Raw genomic sequence first — 17,638 nt, forward strand, 5'->3', positions numbered from 1 at the left:
GCGTATTTTTAAGACATGAATGCTACAGTCATGTTGGCATGTTGTTCAACTGTCATGTTGTTCAATGCACAGGAACATGAACGCTTCTCATTGTTAACACCATACAGCACAAAGTGATCAAAAGAAATCTAGCTGGGCTGCTGGTAGCCTACTGGTTGGTGAGCATGTACGGAGGCAACCCAGGTTTGAACACGATCTGTGGCTCCTTTCCCACATGTCATTCCCCATTCTCTCTTTCTCTCTTTCTCTCCCTGATTTCTGATTTTACCCACTGTCCAATCTCCAAATAAAGGCATATAAAGCTCCAAAATACATCTTAAAAAATAAAAGATATCAAACTGTCAGATCAAATTAATTGATTTTTTTTCTGGATTCGTTTTTTACCGTTTTTAAAGCAAGGAAAACATGATTGGAATTTGCAAAACCTGTACAGCTAAAGACATAATCATCATCCATCTCCCCTCACTACATTTGCATTTTTTACCCACTGATGTGAATAATGTACAGGTTATGAACTTCTTTGTAGATCAGAAAAGTGTGCACATCAGTTATCTTATCACTTTTATTTGATGCATTTTCAAATTCAATCAAATCTATTGATCATCCATTAGCTGGATCTGTTATTTGTATCATCTGAAAGGGAAACTATATTCCCTTATTTAGGGGCATTGAATTTTCAAGCTTATTCCACTGATAATAAATCTCTGTGAAGTAGAGCATCAGCTAAATTTCTAAATGATCAAGTACCCCATCATGAATCATCGAGAAGAAGACACATGAATAAATTGCAAGTGCCACATCCCATCATTAAAAATGTTTCCATGAACTGATGCGTTCTTCTTCTGTGAGCGAGCAGCTAGCAGCTTTTCAAAAAAGAAGACACGGCCTCTTCACCACAGAGCTAACACAGCGAGACGTGGATGTGTTAGTGCAGACGTCTGAAAAGTTTTTAAGGGGACATATCATGAAAAATCCACTCTTACAGTGTTGTTGAACATATATTTGGGTAACCTGAGTGTCTAAAGACCCACAGAATGTGAAACAAACCCATCCAGTCCTTTGTTTGTGGTCTGCACAACACAGAGGAAAATGCTCCATTTCAAACTTGCTCTCCTTGTGACATCACAGTGGGATTCTGGTAAAAAAAAATCCCCTCCCCTCCCCTGGTCTTCACCCATGGACTCCACCCCGAGACTAGAACAAAACTTTTGCACAGGTCTGCCAGTTTTATTCTCGCTACAGAGGACCAATGTCTACTGTGAAAACTACAGGGGTCACAAACCTCCTCTGGTGCTTGATTCATGTTATATTTTGACCAAAGCACAGCACAGATGTTTCATTTAGATCACAGGGGACTGTTTGAAAAGGTGGAGAAGGGGGATAGTATGTCCTCTTTAAAATCAACCAAAAGAGAGAAGGGGAATGGGGGGGGGGGGGGGGGGGGGGGCTTTAAACACCCACCCATGTGCCGGATAAAAGACTAAATACACTGCTGCATTGGAAGTCAGCCATAATGACCCAATTAACAGCCCTCCAACCAAAGAACAACTCTGAAAATAAATGAACACAGAGAGAATGAATATCCTCATGCCGTCTCTCATTCTTGTTCTTTCCATTTCTCACTGTTGATCAGCCTGATTTGCTTTTATTCTGTTTCCTTTCCTCTTACCTCCATCTCCTTTCTCTCCCTCTATCTCATTCCCCTCTCTCTCTCTCTCTCCCTCGCTCCATTTCAAAAGGACAAATGTTTCCTGCAGTCACTGTAGCACTGCATTGGTATTCTGCTCTCAATTTAGCCGAGAGCCAGGCAGCAGTATCTGCTTCCAGCAACCACACAGCAATCTGACACAGAGCACACAGAGAGTGAGGGGGAGGGGGGGTGGAGAGAAGAAGAAGAAGAAGAAGAAGAAGAAAAAAAGGCTCAGAGAATTAGAGGAACTGAGAAATGTGAGAGAGACGGCAAGAAAGGGAGAGACGGACGGACTCTGTATGGCCGTCCAGCCTTTTGCTTTGCTACCGGGTCTCTAAACAGAAATAACTCCGCCTGGAGAAATGAAAGATTCTGCATTTGTTCTGCTGCTTCAGAGAGCGACAGACGAAGCAACACACCTACTCGAGCTGTTCGAGGCTGTTCGAGGCGCTCTAAATCAAAAACAACTTAGAGGCTTTGATCCAAATCATGGCCGCATGCTGATGTTATTCGTATTACTTCTCATCTTTCAAAAGCAATGCTCTGACAACAATTTGAACAAAATAATTGTTTGGGTTGATTTCTTTTTCAGTGCTGTCAAAGCTTATCTGCAAGTGGCACAAAGATGCAAAGCTTCAAACAATTGGCACATAACTGCTGGCAGAGTAGTTATCTACCTTTTGAAGATTCAGTAATTACGAGTCATTTCATCACATAGAACACTGAGGGAGCTGCAGAGTCGATTGATTATTATGGCTTTTTGCGTTGTAATATTAATAGTGCATATTATAGTTGCAAAAGCTGCAGATAATATGGTATGGTACGGAATGAAGGGCTCGTGTTGCCCCATTACAAAAGATCAAGAGAGAGAGAGAGCGATTTCTGATGGCTGCATGGGGAATGAGATAATTCACGAGCAAGGTGAGGAGATGCAGACAGTTTGAGAGAAATACAGGAGGGAGATAAGTGCAGGAGGAGGAGTGGGAAGTGCTGACAGTGGGTAAAGGTGAACGAGAGATAAGTGGAGTAAGGGAGTGAACTCGGCAGAGAAGGAGAGGGAGGTGAGGAGAGGAAAGATGGAAAGCCCAGATAGCCTTGAGAGGAGAAAAGGTAGGAGGAGGGTGAAGGAAATGCTTCGGGAATAAAAGAAACAGAGAGATGGATGAACATGAAGGAGGGGGGGGGGGGGGGAGGGGGGGGGGGGCATAGATATGGAAATGGGATGTGTCAGTAAAGGAGGAAGCCAAAAGTGTATAAAAGAACAGAGTTTGACATGAGCTGACAGCAAGGGAGCACATCCCAAGAGCAAATGGAGGCAGGAGGAGGGTGCACAGTGAAGACAATAGGCTTGGATTGGAAAAGAAATAAAGAATAAAAACAGACAGGTAAAAAAAAAACATAAGGAGAGAGAGCTGAAAAGTATACCTACAATGTGTGATTTTTGCATTTGAAATATCCTTTTCAGATATTCTGCACCTTTGATGGTAATCGTTTTGTTTTTAAATCCCAGACACTTTTAAAGTAGAACCTGAGCAACGTCTGAAACTCTGGTATAAGTCACATCACAGCACCTCAATCTCTTGAAACATTTTCCTATGATAGAAGAATGAAAATAGCCTTTGGAGAAAGCCCCTCATCATCCTCCGGTCTTCACCTCAAATATTAAATCCTACCAGAACAAAAATGTTGCACTGCCTCTCAACAACATCCCAGCCACATTTGAAGAAGCACCTGTGTCATGATCCGTAAAATGCCCAAGAAAGTGTTTTTTTTTTGTTTTTTTTTCTTAAACAACTCAATATATCAAGCCAAAACGATACAGGGTCTACATCATCATCATCTTTAACCCTACGAGAAAGAGGAAACCTGCAACCTCACACTTTATTTGCTTTATATGTGATTTTTCACACTTAAATGTGATAGAAATCAAGTATTTCCTCTGACAATAACTCTGTGAGTCATGACTGTCTACAACGGGTGTAACACACGAGTCTCACTGTCTGTGATGCTTGTAAATTTGCATGCAGTGTGAAGATATGAGCAAGATTGCGAGCACTAGCATGCTTACACAACAATGCAACATCTGCTGGATCCAAAAATCGCATATAAAGCCTTTAAAGACAATTTATTAAAATCAAAATACACACTCTCTTGTAACTCAATAGAATTTAAGGGTAAAAGTACAAAAATGTGCCAGAAAATCACCCTAATTCTGAGCAAGTAGAAATGTTCACATCTAGTTTTTGAGTTCATCGTCTGAATTGCAAGATTTGCAGTGATGTTCCTTTGTGTAGTACAGTCCTCCTTAGGGTAAACAGACAAACTGGGAATGGCTACATTCTGATTGTTGTCACAGGGGGAGATCGCAATGACTATCCATCATTTAATACAAATGTATTCACTAATAGCTGAGGAAGCTACACTCATTCCTTCAAAACAATAGTCCACTAAAATAATATGCAAATTCCATCTCTTTGTATAAAGTCTGTGATCTTTACCTTTAACAGATGTGTGTTGAATTGACTTGGCAAAAAAAGAGGCTACAGTGCATGCCACAAGTAAAGCAGCAGATAGTACAACACATACAGGATGTCAGGGTGAAGCAGGTAACAGTGGGATGTTTCCTTACCTTCCTTGCAGTACTTCCCCCTGTAGCGAGTGTGCGTGCAGTCACAGTGAACTTCTCCATACTGAATCGAGCAGAACCCTCCATTGAAGCACGGGTTCTGTTTGGTGCAGAGGTACTCCAGGTCACTTTGGATGCCTTGGCTATTCAACAGGGTAGGAGGTATCTCCCCCACCTTCAGGTTGGAGATCAAACCCAGGAACGGCGGCTCGTACTTCACCGTACTCGACGTCAGAGCGGAGAGGCGGACGTCAGGAGGGATCCCGCCCACAAACAGGTCGCTGACCACCGCCATTTCCTTCCTCTTGGATTTGACCTCGGCCACTTTGGTCTCCCCATCCACCATCAGGAGGGTCTCGCGGAAGTTGCGCGTGAGCAAGACCATGTGCCAGCGGTCGTCGTTCACCCTCGTCTCCATGTGCAGAGTGGCCGGCTCGGCGCAGTGGATGGCGAATCGCAGCTGGAGGCGCCCGCCGGCGATCAGCAGTTCCAAGAAGTCGCAGTTTCCGCCGTCGTCCAGGTAGAGTACCAAGGCTTTGCTGATGTTGGTTTTGAGGCTGAAGCTCAGCTCGCCCACCGATCCGGCTTCCCAGCGTCCGTAGCGTGCCCACTGGCCGGGCGCCCCGCCAAATTCCAGCATCTTCACTGTGGTGAGCAGGCTGAGGAGGGCCAGGGGCCACAGGGGCCAACACGGGAATCTCAACCCCGTTGTCATACTCAAAGTTCCCTAGTTGCCCCTTCTCTTATAAATACCTTACAGGTTTACTGAACCACAGAGGATAGCTTCACTGTGGCTAACAGTTTTCAAATGTAAACAACAATTCAAACAGATATCACTTTAAACGGGGATCTGCAGCTCTCCGGGTAAAGTAATCCTCACAGGGGCCTCTTCTCCAATGTTCCTGACGATTCAGCAGTTTTGTTCTCTTCTCTCTGTTGCTCTAATTCTTGTCCTTATCCTGACTCTCTCCTCCGTCTCTCCATCAGTTGGTGCCTCTGGGACTTGGAGGAAAAGAATGAGGAATAGCGGGAGAGTAAAAGAGGAGGGGGAATATGATAATTTTCAAACACAGCCGTTTTCTTCAAAAGCCTCTCGGTGTATCCTGGACTGAAAATAGAAATTCTCCGTCTGTAGAAATCCAGATCTCAGAGCAATTTCCAGGAAATCTGAGCTGCAGCCAGACGCTTCGGGACGGGGGGGACGGGGGGAGGGGGGGGACGAGTTATCCAATTGTGATCTTTCTTTAATCGGAGTTGCTAGCAGAAGGAAAAAGGGAGCAAACGAGTGAAGGAGCTGTTGAGTGTGGAGATCAGAGCTCGCTGGAGTCAGCTGGAGCATACAATGAGTTCATGGTTTCAGCATAAACCCAGTCCTCCTGGAGCCTACAGACCAGGAATTTTCAAGCCGGTATGGATCCCATCGTTAAGGTGGCAGGAGGGGATCTGGAAGAAACACACAAACACAATAATTACTATAAATAGGGCACAAATCTGCTTCTAAAGCATTGTATGTCCGTAGAAAAAAATGTGACCCATTTTAAGTTAAACAGCAATTACCCTCTTTACACGTTATTTAATTTATCTTTCATCTTCTTTGCCTGTAGTTTGCTTTCATCGCAGCTGTAGACACCATGTACTAGATTTAATAATCCCCACACTCTATTCATTTTATAGCTGACGCTTCAAAAAAAGAAAAAGTTTGTCTGGAGCCAAGGCAATAAATAAGCCTTCAGAGTTTTCCCAGGCTTCCTACTACCCTGAGTGGCCTTAGCAATATGACTGTCTTATTTCATTTTCTCCCTCTCAGTCATGTCTACAGACACGTCAAGCCAAGAGCCAAACATAACATATCGGCTTCACATACATTGAAGAGACCTGTCTTTCATAGGCCAATCAAAAGTTGTCATAAATCACAACCTTCCCCCTTTCCCACTCACACATGGACATGCATATGCAAACACACACACCATTAAATCAAATGTGATTGAGAGTTGAGTGCTGCAGAGTCAATAGCTATCTGGAAAACGCGTCTTGACCCTGGGGCTCGGCCCTAATCCCCCGCCATTATTTCTTGAGTGCAATCTCATTTCCGTCGCATAAAGTCTACAATTAAAGCTGGGCTCACTCCTGCTCATGCTTCCTGCTTCAATGTGACAACAGCGATGATGCTAGTCTACTAGCAGGGAGGTGGGAAAATGTTGGAGAAATACAAAGTGAGAGAAGGACAGAAAGAGAGAGAGAGAGTAAAAAAAGGCAGCATAATCATGATCTCAGAGGGCCGAGGCTTAACGTCTTTTGATAAAGATGAGGGAGGACAGAGCGGACAGAGAGCTGTGACAAACAGAGGAGGGAGGAGGACAAAAATTATTTGGGCAATTTCTTTGGGTGATGTTCATATTGGGAAGCACGACAATGCGTTGCAGCCTTGAGACTGTTGTTTTCTTAGTTCTAAATGTGACTCATAGTAGTCATTTTGATATCTTTGCTCTACATTCAGATGTTGAAGTGTCAAATTCCTCAGGTATTTAGGTGTCATTTCCAGCAGCTGCTAGCTTGTAACTGATTCGCCCAGGTGACCTTGCTGCAGCGTGTATCCTGCACCATTTAAACAGTTTCGCCTGGATGCGGATCTCGGGTCTGAACAGGGCTTTAGGTGTCTCAGAGGACCTCTTGTGTGTGCATGTGTGTGAAGAGCGGAGCCACACCTCCACGGAGAGCCAAAGACGGGAGCAGAGAGGGTGTAAATGATTCAACAACACATCGCACCAAAACTTTCTTTTTACTCTTTACTCTTTCGGATTATGAAAGAAAAAAAAATGGACTTCTAGAAATTGCACGAATGTTTGATCAAATTGCTTGATATTCTTAACATAATAGTTGCTTCCACTCCGTCATGATTTTCCGCATTATGGGAATTAGAGGGTCCTTGTCATGCTTGGCTTTAAAGTTGTATGGTTTAAGGAGTAAACCTGCTTAGGAAACTGACAGCGTCAATGGCCAATACTACAAAAATCTGCCACTCCTGCATTTCTTAAATGTGTGCACAGTAAATTAATTTCCAGGTGATTTTAGAGATGCTGAAATAGAGATTGTCCCAGTGGCCTTTAAACTGAGCTAGCTTAAATAAGAAGGTGTGTTCAGGTCTAAGCTATGGAAGGAAGGCTTTGATGATGAAAAGCTAAATTTGTAATCCCCAGGTGTCAGAAACCCAATAGTGTTGTCACTGTGGTGTACATCAGCACATGTGGTAACATTTGTGGTAACAAATACACTTGAATCCTACAGTGGCATGTATGGAAATGCATTTCAAATTGTACAAAATAACACCAAAAGTAATGACGGCTTTAGGTAGATTATCAAACATTTGATGGATTTAAAAAAATGTTTAGCCACCTTCTAACTTCCAGGGTGTGATTTCTGGTCTAGGTGGAGTGAAATAAACATTATGAGGAGGTTTTTGTCCTCCATGTTTATGCTTACTGATTGCCATTCTTCTCACATCCCAACATGTAAACAGCCTGTGATAACACTTGACTTACCGTATGTCAGACTGATGTTCAGTGTGAAACCCCATCAGACAAAATCACTCCAGGCTCTACATGCCCCCAGCAGTGATTAAACCAGGGCTGCTTTATTTTGGTCCCAGAGTGACAGACCTCTATCTGCATGTTTGCACACGCTCCTTTTTTAAAATTTGCACAAACACTTGCAAATACAAACACAGTGTGTTACTGTATATAAGCGGGCATGATCCACAGGATTCATTAACAGCAGATGTGAGAGGAATAGACATGCTGCTTGGAAACACATCTAGATAGCTTCAATGTACAGTGAATCTAAAAAGGGCATGAATAAATGTATACAGAGTCAGAAAAAAACCATCCTAATTAATTGCGAGCATATACTACACACTACATATCCCCCTACCCTCAAGATAATATTTTAATTGCCTTTATGAACATCAACAAAGACATAACATTTTATCAATTTGGGTCCAAAATAATTGTATTGGGGACGATTTTTTGGGCATTTTCCTTTTGTTTAATCAACCGTTCTCTTAACCACATGTGTGTTCCTCATGGAGAGATATGTTTGGAATATTCCCTGACCAAATTGAATATTCATGGAGTTATTTCTGTCTGGTTGGGGACTCTCCTCAACAACAAACAGAAGGAGTGTATTCCAGCGTGCTGTCTTTATGGAGGTTTATGATAAGGTTTGGTGTTTGCTCCATTCATGCATTGTGTTGCTAGTTATGATGGGGGGGGGGGGGGGGGGGGGTATTGGTGGGCTTGCCTGATGGTACCATTAAATCCCAAGGACACGGAGGAAACATAACAAGCCTCAAGAGATAAGTAGAGCTGGGAGGGTTGTGCTGTGTGTGTGTGTGTGTGTGTGTGTGTGTGTGTGCGTGTGTGTGTGTCTGTGTGTGTGTGTGTGGTTGTAGACGCATGTGCAGCTGTCTGCATTCAGCAGAGCGACTGTCCTTGTGTGACAGTGTGGTGTTCATCTGGACGGTGTATACTCGGTGCCAGTTTATATGTGTCTATATTTAAGCCTGTGTTTGCCATTAGGATTGTTGTCACAGTTGTAGTCCACAGTGTCTCCTCTACAATGTTTGGCTACAGCATTGTTTTACAAATGACATCTAAGATCCAGCTTTAGGTCCAGTCTGAGTCCAAAAATAACATGTTTGCTCTTTTTTCCCCCCAACTGCTAGCGTGACTTCCATCTGCCTCGATTCTCTCCTCGAGAAACAGGACAGCTCTCTCGCTCTCAGTGCTTGGCGGAGCTGCAACAGAGCCGGGCAACTTGACTGAAGGAGCAATCTGTACTGAGCCTTGCACACCCTGACCCGACTACTTGTCCAATTGAAGCTCTGGAACCCCTCAGGCTAGCCACATGGTGATGTGAGCCACCACCGACCCATTTCCTCACATCATCCCACGGGGAACGCTGGCACCATCATGACAGTATGTTACTTTATCAACACTGCAGAGGAGACTAACCCATTTTTATTATTTCTTATTGCCTCACATGTGACTGAGATAAGATGTTTACAAATCTATAAAATAAAAAGTATCCACACTTCATTGTCCAGATAATCAAAGCCAGCATTAGCATGGACAAAAAAGTGATAATGTAAAAAAAAAAAAGTGATCATGTAAAATAAATGGATGACAAAACAAATTCAGTAAACTTCATTGGTCAACATTTTTGACAACAGATACTGATGTTGTTTTTCTGCCCTATATTTTCTGCCGTGTTTCTCACACCTGAGCTTTATTCTGGGTGTGCTGTCCATGTTTATTATAAAGATAAAAAATGTGGCTTTAGTCGTTATAATTACATGGACAAAAATGTACATTTAAAACTAAAGGAAATCCAGTTTTTCATCAAAAGAAAAAGTATTTTATACTGAAATCTTTAAATGCACCTTGTTGTTATACAATGCTTATTATGAAAACAGAAAAAAGATTTTAAAAATCCAAAAGTCAAGTTGATGTTTTCCAGTAAAGACAGTCAACAGAGCAGACGGATACAGAGGGAAAGACGAGAGGGGGGGGGGCTTCAGTAAGAGAGCGGAGGGCAAAGTGTGTTTGTAGGAAAATGAAAACTTCAGGAAAGTCAAGTGGGGAAATGAAAAACCTGAGAGTTCACTGAATCAGCTGAGAATCAAGTAGATAACCTACTAGAATAAAGGTTAATAAATAGACATCACATACCGTTTCCTTTCTTGAGTAGCCGTCAATGCTAAGCTACTAAATATCAAAGGAAGAAGGTGAATCTTACTCAGGATAGAAAGATCACTATATATGTGTGAGGTCGTTTTGCTAGATGCTAGTCTTCTCCTTTTTTCATGTGGTAGTCTACACCTTGGCATAAATGTGTGTGTTTCAGTGTTTAATCCATCTCCGGCAGAGCTCCGCCTTGTCCCAAGCTCCTCACATTCCTCATGGAGGAGACGACACCTGTTGTGTGAAGCTGTGCCAGGTTTCAGCTGAAGCCTGGTTTTGAACACTTTACTGCCAACACTTGCTACACGTCAGTGTGTTCAGTGTTGTGTACTTGTTTTTTTCTTCTCAGAAGGGGCAACAGCTCATTTACAATAGTAAATATGACACTGAAACACTTTTCGAGTGCGATAAAAACAGATGAAGCGTATGAAATATTTATACAGCACAATAATCTAGACAAAGGATAATAGAGGTGGAGCTTACACAAATATTTACACATGCAAATGTTTTCCAATGCACAAATACACCTACGCATGCATTACACACTGTTTCCACATGCACACACACACACACTATATCCAGTGAGACAGGAGCCATTAATCCTGGCCTGTGAGAGGGCTCAGCAGTGTACCATCCGTCAGCATGAGGCTGCTGCTGCTGCCGCTGCTGTGCTCTAATTAACCAGAGAGGCATGCTGAGCCACTTTTAATATTCCTGGTCAAGATGGAGAACAGGGATGTGGGGGGAAGAGGAAGTGGCAAACAGAAACATGGAAAGAGCAGGCTGGTGCTGTGACATTTCAGATTTCCAAGGGAGTGCGATGAGGAGAGGTTTTAAAGGAGGGTGGCAGATGTTTGAGGTCACACATTTCCAAGGCAACTGTAGATAAATGATTTGTGTGTTTCAGTAGATATTCTAGAAAGACAAGCAAAAGGCAAAATGAAAAGACAGTAAGATGTTCCTAATTTTGCTACAATTTCTCTTAGTATATATTTTGGGAAAAGTCAGTTACATCAACTAGCTTAATAAGGGGACAAATATATATAATAATAATAATAATAAAAAATAAATCATAAAATTAGAGCAATTTTACTGTTTAAAATTAAATGTGGAGGCAAATTACTGAATGTTAATTTAATGTTAATATCAATTGAAAATGAAAAATGAAAAATGTTTTAGGAATGAAGAACGTTGTGTACAGTGTGTTCGACCATGTTAGTCTGAGGTCAGATTTGTTGGTTTAAATATTGTTCAAGGCTTTCATTCTTGAGGGCTGTTGTGGATATGCTGTTCCACTAAAACCCTCAAAGTTCTGAATGTCTGACTTCACTGGAAAGCAGCTCTAGGATGAGAGACAGATTTATGACTCAGGGATTGAGGGGAAGGAGGAGTTACAAAGACTGCATAAAAGAACAAACCTACATTTCAAAAGGAGGAATTCGACAGACGGCAATCTGGAGCTGAGCGCGAATAAGAAAAAAGTAATGTGAAAGCTAAGCTCCATGACACAGTCCATCCAGCACATGAGCAACCACAGAGGTAGGCACGCCTTTCTTCTCCATCAGACGACAGCCTTTGATCAGCCTCGTCAGCTGTAAGCCGCTGTAGTGACTAGCTCTGGCTGTTGGTGCTAACTGCATTTAGCCCTGATGAGGAGATGCTAATGAAACAGATCAAGGGCTCGAGCCTCGCCGTTAGCTCTCTTTCAGCCAGATTAATAATGACTTTAGAGGGACTTCATGTTGCTGCTTATTCTGACACCTTGACGGGCTAACTCATCGGGTGTAAGTGAATTCGCTCTACATGCTGAACTGTAAGAATGAAAGGAAAAGGAAGTCATACAAGGTAAGTGAATGTAGTAAGGCTGTCAACGTTAGCTTTTGAAATAATACTGGTGAAAACTAAAGATCTGCAGTCTATAAAGCTAAAGCTGCCACGAGAAAACAGTTAGCACCTCTTGTTAAAACAGAGAAAAAAGACATTATTTGCTGACTATTTTACAGCGTTTATACTCTAAGTCACATATAATCATGCAGTCAAAGTCGCCCTTCATCTTTACGTCTCTGCCTTGCTTCCTGCCTTACCTGCAGCTCTCATTCAGCCACGACAGACAGACTGTTCAAATGTTGGCAAACACTGTTTGTTAAAACCTTTTAGTATCTCATAAAGATGTGAAGGTTACGTTAATATCCTTGGTCAGACAGAGAGACAACACCTCTGCACAATAACTGAGGTCCAAAAAATGTGCAAAATTGGGATTACATTTGTTATTATACTTCCATTACTTTTAAATGTATGTCAGTTATTTATATACATTCAGGAACTTTTTCTGTAAGAGCACTGGGGGTCAAAAAAAAAGGAAGTTTTTCCAATTTTGGATGCCCAGAGGTTTTTTTTTTTTTTCTTGGCATGGTATTGCAGATTGAAGCAGCATTATCATATCCTCTAAAGTCCAGATATCATGACAATCATAGGTTGTGATAACCCAATATCCCCCTTTAATTGATAGAACAGCTCAGGAGAGACAGGAAATGTTAGGAGAGGAAAGTGGGGGATGACATGACATGACAGGGCCTAGGTCAGATTCAAACCCATGGCTTCTGCTACAAGGCCTACAGCGTCTGAACATGGAGTGTGCAACATAACTGCTAGGATGTCCACCGCCCCGGAAGTGGATTTTTCAACTACCCTGAGTTGTCATACGGCAACTTTCAGATATTAAACTCTGTTGATGCTTATTCTGTCAGAAAGGCTTAAAAAAACATCAAGACCAAATAGACACAGAAACAGAGTCACACACGAAGATCATGTATGTTATTGACAGCAGAGGCATGAGAGCGTGCCACTCAAAGACCATACAGCAGCACTAATCAAGCCGGCAAGATGGCCGACAAAGGGGGAAGGGGAAATGGAGTAGGAGGGAGACGGACAGAAAGAAAAAAAAATCAAGAGGATGCCTGTGACACTCAGCCTGCGATGCTACTTGAGACGCAATCATGCAACGACACTTGCAGTCACACGCTCATCATCCTGCACACAGCGGCTGCATTAGATCATGCACGCCATCAGCTGGAATCATCACGCCGCAATGTAATGTACCAATCATGTGAGACAGAGGGAGAGAGAGGCTGTGAGGGAGTACTGTTGCACCAACCGGAACACAGCGTATGTCTGCCTGCTCATCCGAGCTCTAAATACTCTTTCTGCCTGTCCTTCCAACCTCCTTTTGCCTCCCGCTTTGACACTAACCTCCCCATAATGCCTCTCATTTCCTATCCCACCTCTCCCACACACACACACACACACACACACTCCCTCTCACTTTCACTCCCCTCTTTGGGTTTATCCAGCCATCCATCACCATCCCACTTTGAATCCACCCTTTTTTTCGACTTAGCAGACTCATGAGCGCTAACATCAGGGCTGCAGGTGCGACAGTGCTGAAAGTGTAAATCCAAATGTATCAGATGTGCAGCATGCACAAGCAGAAGGAACGGGCATGTTTTTGTTTGCGCCCCGGGTTTAGCTTGTCCTCTTATCAGTTCTGTGGGCTTTTTTACCGTTTGCCACTGGAGCTTAGAGGTTTTAAACTTGTTGTATTTTCAACTTCTTGATGGGAAAATTATTGCATTGAGTCGGCATGATCCATGTTTACATGTCGGAGGGCCTTCTCGAAGATGTTGCATGTTAGCATGTCAACAATTCAAAGTAGGCATCTTCAGTTTGTTTACAAATTCATCTACTGCGAGAATGATACTGCGAAATTGGAAGGACCCCAGGCGCCCCACTGTGAAGGAATGGACTGACGAAATGGTGAAGACCTGAATATGAAAACATGTTTGAAAAATGAATGTTGGTGGAAAGATGACAGAGATATGGGATCTGTTTTGGCAATATGTTAAATTAAGGTCATAGAATGGACTCATGTTGGTGGCTGTACCTCTCTTATGTCTTTGGCATTATTTTGTTATCTCATGCTAGGATAGGACTTTCTTGCTCTGCCTAAGTGCTCTGTACTTTTTTTGGTATAAGATGTGCTGCATTGTTATAAAAACTTAAGTTACAAATTCAGCTATCGGGTTAGCGCCTTTTCCCTCCCGTGTCCTTGAGTGAGATACTGAACCTCGTACCTGTTCACTTGCTCAAAGTTGCTATGCATGTGTAAAATGTAAAATGTTTGCTAGGGGCAAGTGGGAATCAGGGCGATTAGGTTTGTGTGTGTGTGAGTGTGTGTACCCAGCAGCATGCGTGTGGCTGTCTCGGTGCCTGGAGATGTTTTGGTAGGAAGCACAAGGCTCACTGGCCAGGCCTCGAGACTCTCCCGTTCCAATTAACCAGCCCAGCAGCCTGCAGCTCCACTGGCCTTATCTGGGAGAGAAGAGAGACGCGCAGAGAGGAGGAGGAGGAAGTGATAGAGTGAGACAGGACAGAGGGAAGACAGAGAGGGTTGGTAGGCAATAGGAAGAAGAAAGGAAGGCTTGAGAGCAAGAAGAGAAGAGAGATTCTCTCCACAGTCAGCTCTGCCAGCCGTTGCTTCTGCAGATGTCTGCTGCCTCACTATCTTGCAACTCCTACCTCTTCACACAAACATATATATATGCAGACTGTTTCTTACCTACTTCATTTATCTTCTCCACATCAGAGGAAAGAGAACCTTCTTTGTAAAATCAAAGACCTGTCTGCACCCTCTGCCTGCAGAGCAAAAACACTGATAGTGTGCAGCTTGACAAAGGTATTGTGTTTATTATAGGAAGAAAACACTGAACTTTCAATATAGACACCAGGTCTTTTCCATAACCATTGTCAACTAAAAGGTGGATAGGACACTCACTAATTGTTTGTGTGACATCATAATGGCCAAATGAGACAATTGTGTAAAATGTCAAGCTGTTCATCTAAGGAGGAATTTTATTATGCTGCAAAATGTGCCTGACTCAAATACATGACAGAGAGGCTCAGGGCTGATACAGATTGCCAATTCTGACTCCAATGTTTGATGTTGTTTTACAATTGAAGTATGTCAATGGATGTATTGAAATAGTTGTTTGTAGTCCCTCTTCTTGAAATGTCACTGGAACATGTCGTTCAAACTATTTGTCTTAGTGCCTTCACTTTGAAAAAAAAAAAAATTTGAATGAATTCAGAAGATGACAGGGTAATGTTCAAACACATTGAGGATAAGACAGAGTTTGTCCAACAGGTGACTTCTGCAGGTCTTCTAAAAAAACATCTTCTCTAAATCAGAAATTAGGTATACGGTTCCAACATTAATTTTGTGTGACACAATAAAAACACAGCTACTGACAACAATGCGTGCTTCATTATTTGTTGCTCGACCTGTGACTGTCAACAGGGCCTTCCCTCATTTATGGACATTTCTGATTAAGCCAACACGGTTACAAAGACCAATAGAAACATTAAACTGGGTCGCTTCTCGGGCTGTAAAATGAATTCATTAATATCAAAATGGAATTTTCAAATGCAATATTCAGAGAAGCTTATCAAAGCATTACAAAATGAGCACAGTTGTAAATTACAGTAGTATGTCATGAGAACATCCTTGATTCCCCAGATATGAGAAACAAAAAGTTTGTTTCGTACAGACCACATAAAAATGACCACTAATGGTGATGCATAAGGAAATCATCAAATCCTTAGAAAAATAAACTAAAAAATAACTTTATGTTTTCATGATTTCCATCGTTGTCGCACACCTCCTCTTTGTTTGGCCATGTTTTCTACATCTCAATGTGTCGAGCACTTTTGTCAACATTTTTCCAACACTAGAATGGATATCGACTGTGCATAGATGGGATCTTACTGTTGTGCTTGCCTTTCAAACATAACCATTATGCTTCAACTTGAGAATGCCTCAAATTGCACAGACACAAAAAAGGCCCCATTAGCAGCTGTATATTGTGGCAGCCATCCAGTCTTCCCTGAATGCTAATTTAGGTAATGGCTGGTGCAATTAGAGGCCATTTCTACCTCCTGAGTGGCCAGTGACAAGAGGCTTTTCAGCGAGGCCTTGAAGGAACATAGAAAGCACCAGGAAGTGGAGAAGAAGTGTCAGATGAGGGATTCAAAATGTCAGTAGATGCAAGCACACTTGTATAATCATAGGTCCAGATTTTCTAGGTAAATCTTATTTTAGCCAAATTAGATGAAAGTACCTTTACCTACACTTGCAAGAGTCTGAGACAAAATGGCCAATATGACGCAAATCGGTTTTTTTGGAGCTTTCGCAGAGGATTAGGATGGTATTCACCTAACGTTTTATCTGGATCATATTTTGTTTTTCAAACACGGGTGGATACAAAGCTGCTGCAGGCCTTTCTACTGTATATGCCATGTAAAGTATCAGTCATTAGAAAGTGGCTAAAGCACCACATGTGGAATATTTTTATGGCATGATTTTGTTAGCTTTTAAAAAAGGTCAAATCCATGTTTCTCTAATCTAACCAGACCTCTGTTGAAACGGTGAGGTGAAGTTTGTATTGGACATACTCTCCTGGAAAGAAAGATGGTAGACTGAAAGAGGTGACGCCTACATTCAGTTAATATTTAAGACTGAAAGACTTTTTAGAAGTTCTGTACACTGAGGTATTGCCTCTTGAATTACAAAAATGTATGAAAATTCAACAAAATGACTCAACACAAACATGCTTCATGCTGAACAGTCTAGGCCGGTTGTTTGTGCACCTTCACACATGTCGCTGCTTGCTTTTGTTCTTCCATGAAGTCCCCACTCTGTCAAATAACATTCTCCTTAACCCCACACAAATGGCTGGACTGAATGAATGCTGATTCTGTGTCCATATGGTGGTCGCTCCGCCTACTCGCCAACAATGAATTATGGGAAGAATCAGACAGGAGGAACAAGAGGGACGGCCGATGGAAAGAAAAAAGAGGACGAGATAGAGAGGGAGAGAGGGAGGGGAGAAGTGAGGCACACGTAGCAATAGGGAGCGAATTGGCTGTGGCAAATGACAGTCGATTACCATCTTAAATATACTGTCAAAAAGCAATTTGCTGCGCTCGTGCTACGGGCCTGATATTTGCACCTTATTAGGAAGGCTGCCCTATATTTTGCAGAGCCAACCTCCCAACCTCCCAGAGCTTCCATTTATCCATAAGCCACCTGGGCACCTGACAGAGGATGGAGGACAGACAACTTTTTATTTTTCTTTCAGTGAGAGTGGCTGGTGAATAGAAGTGGAGACACAAGGCTGAAAACTAATGGAATGTGACCACAATTAAAAACACAGACACTTAATGGGCCTTGGGAGTGTTTTTGACACGACTAACGATATAGCAGGGAGGTTTAAAGGCAAATGAAATGCTCTTCATAGAGAACAATCAGGTACATTTTTATGCAGCAGTAAAAAAACATGTCTGATTCAGACAAAAAGGTGCCAAGCAGAGAATAATGACTTTAGAGGGTTAGTCTTCTTTGGGGGTATACATTATTTTAACTGCTTTCATGGAAACAACCTTCCTTACAAATCTTACTGAATGCAACCCGTGCAATTAACACTCACCTCTTTAATGTTATCGGCTTTAAACTGCATGCCTTGTAAACTC

General features: G+C 42.3%; 1 protein-coding gene across 6 annotated transcripts in view; it reads right to left on the minus strand.

Moving 5' to 3' along the window:
* Window positions 1-17,638, minus strand: part of nrxn2b (neurexin 2b) — a 784,571-nt gene that overhangs the window by 694,086 nt on the left and 72,847 nt on the right. For all 6 annotated transcript variants that reach the window (XM_065950814.1, XM_065950813.1, XM_065950811.1 and 3 more), the window contains exon 2: window positions 4,320-5,759. In XM_065950814.1, coding sequence (XP_065806886.1) covers window positions 4,320-5,031 — 712 coding nt within the window. In that variant the 5' untranslated portion in view covers window positions 5,032-5,759. The remainder of the gene's footprint in view (window positions 1-4,319; window positions 5,760-17,638) is intronic.

The sequence above is a fragment of the Labrus bergylta genome, chromosome 22 (assembly GCF_963930695.1).
Source record: "Labrus bergylta chromosome 22, fLabBer1.1, whole genome shotgun sequence".
Classification (NCBI taxonomy): Eukaryota; Metazoa; Chordata; class Actinopteri; order Labriformes; family Labridae; genus Labrus; species Labrus bergylta.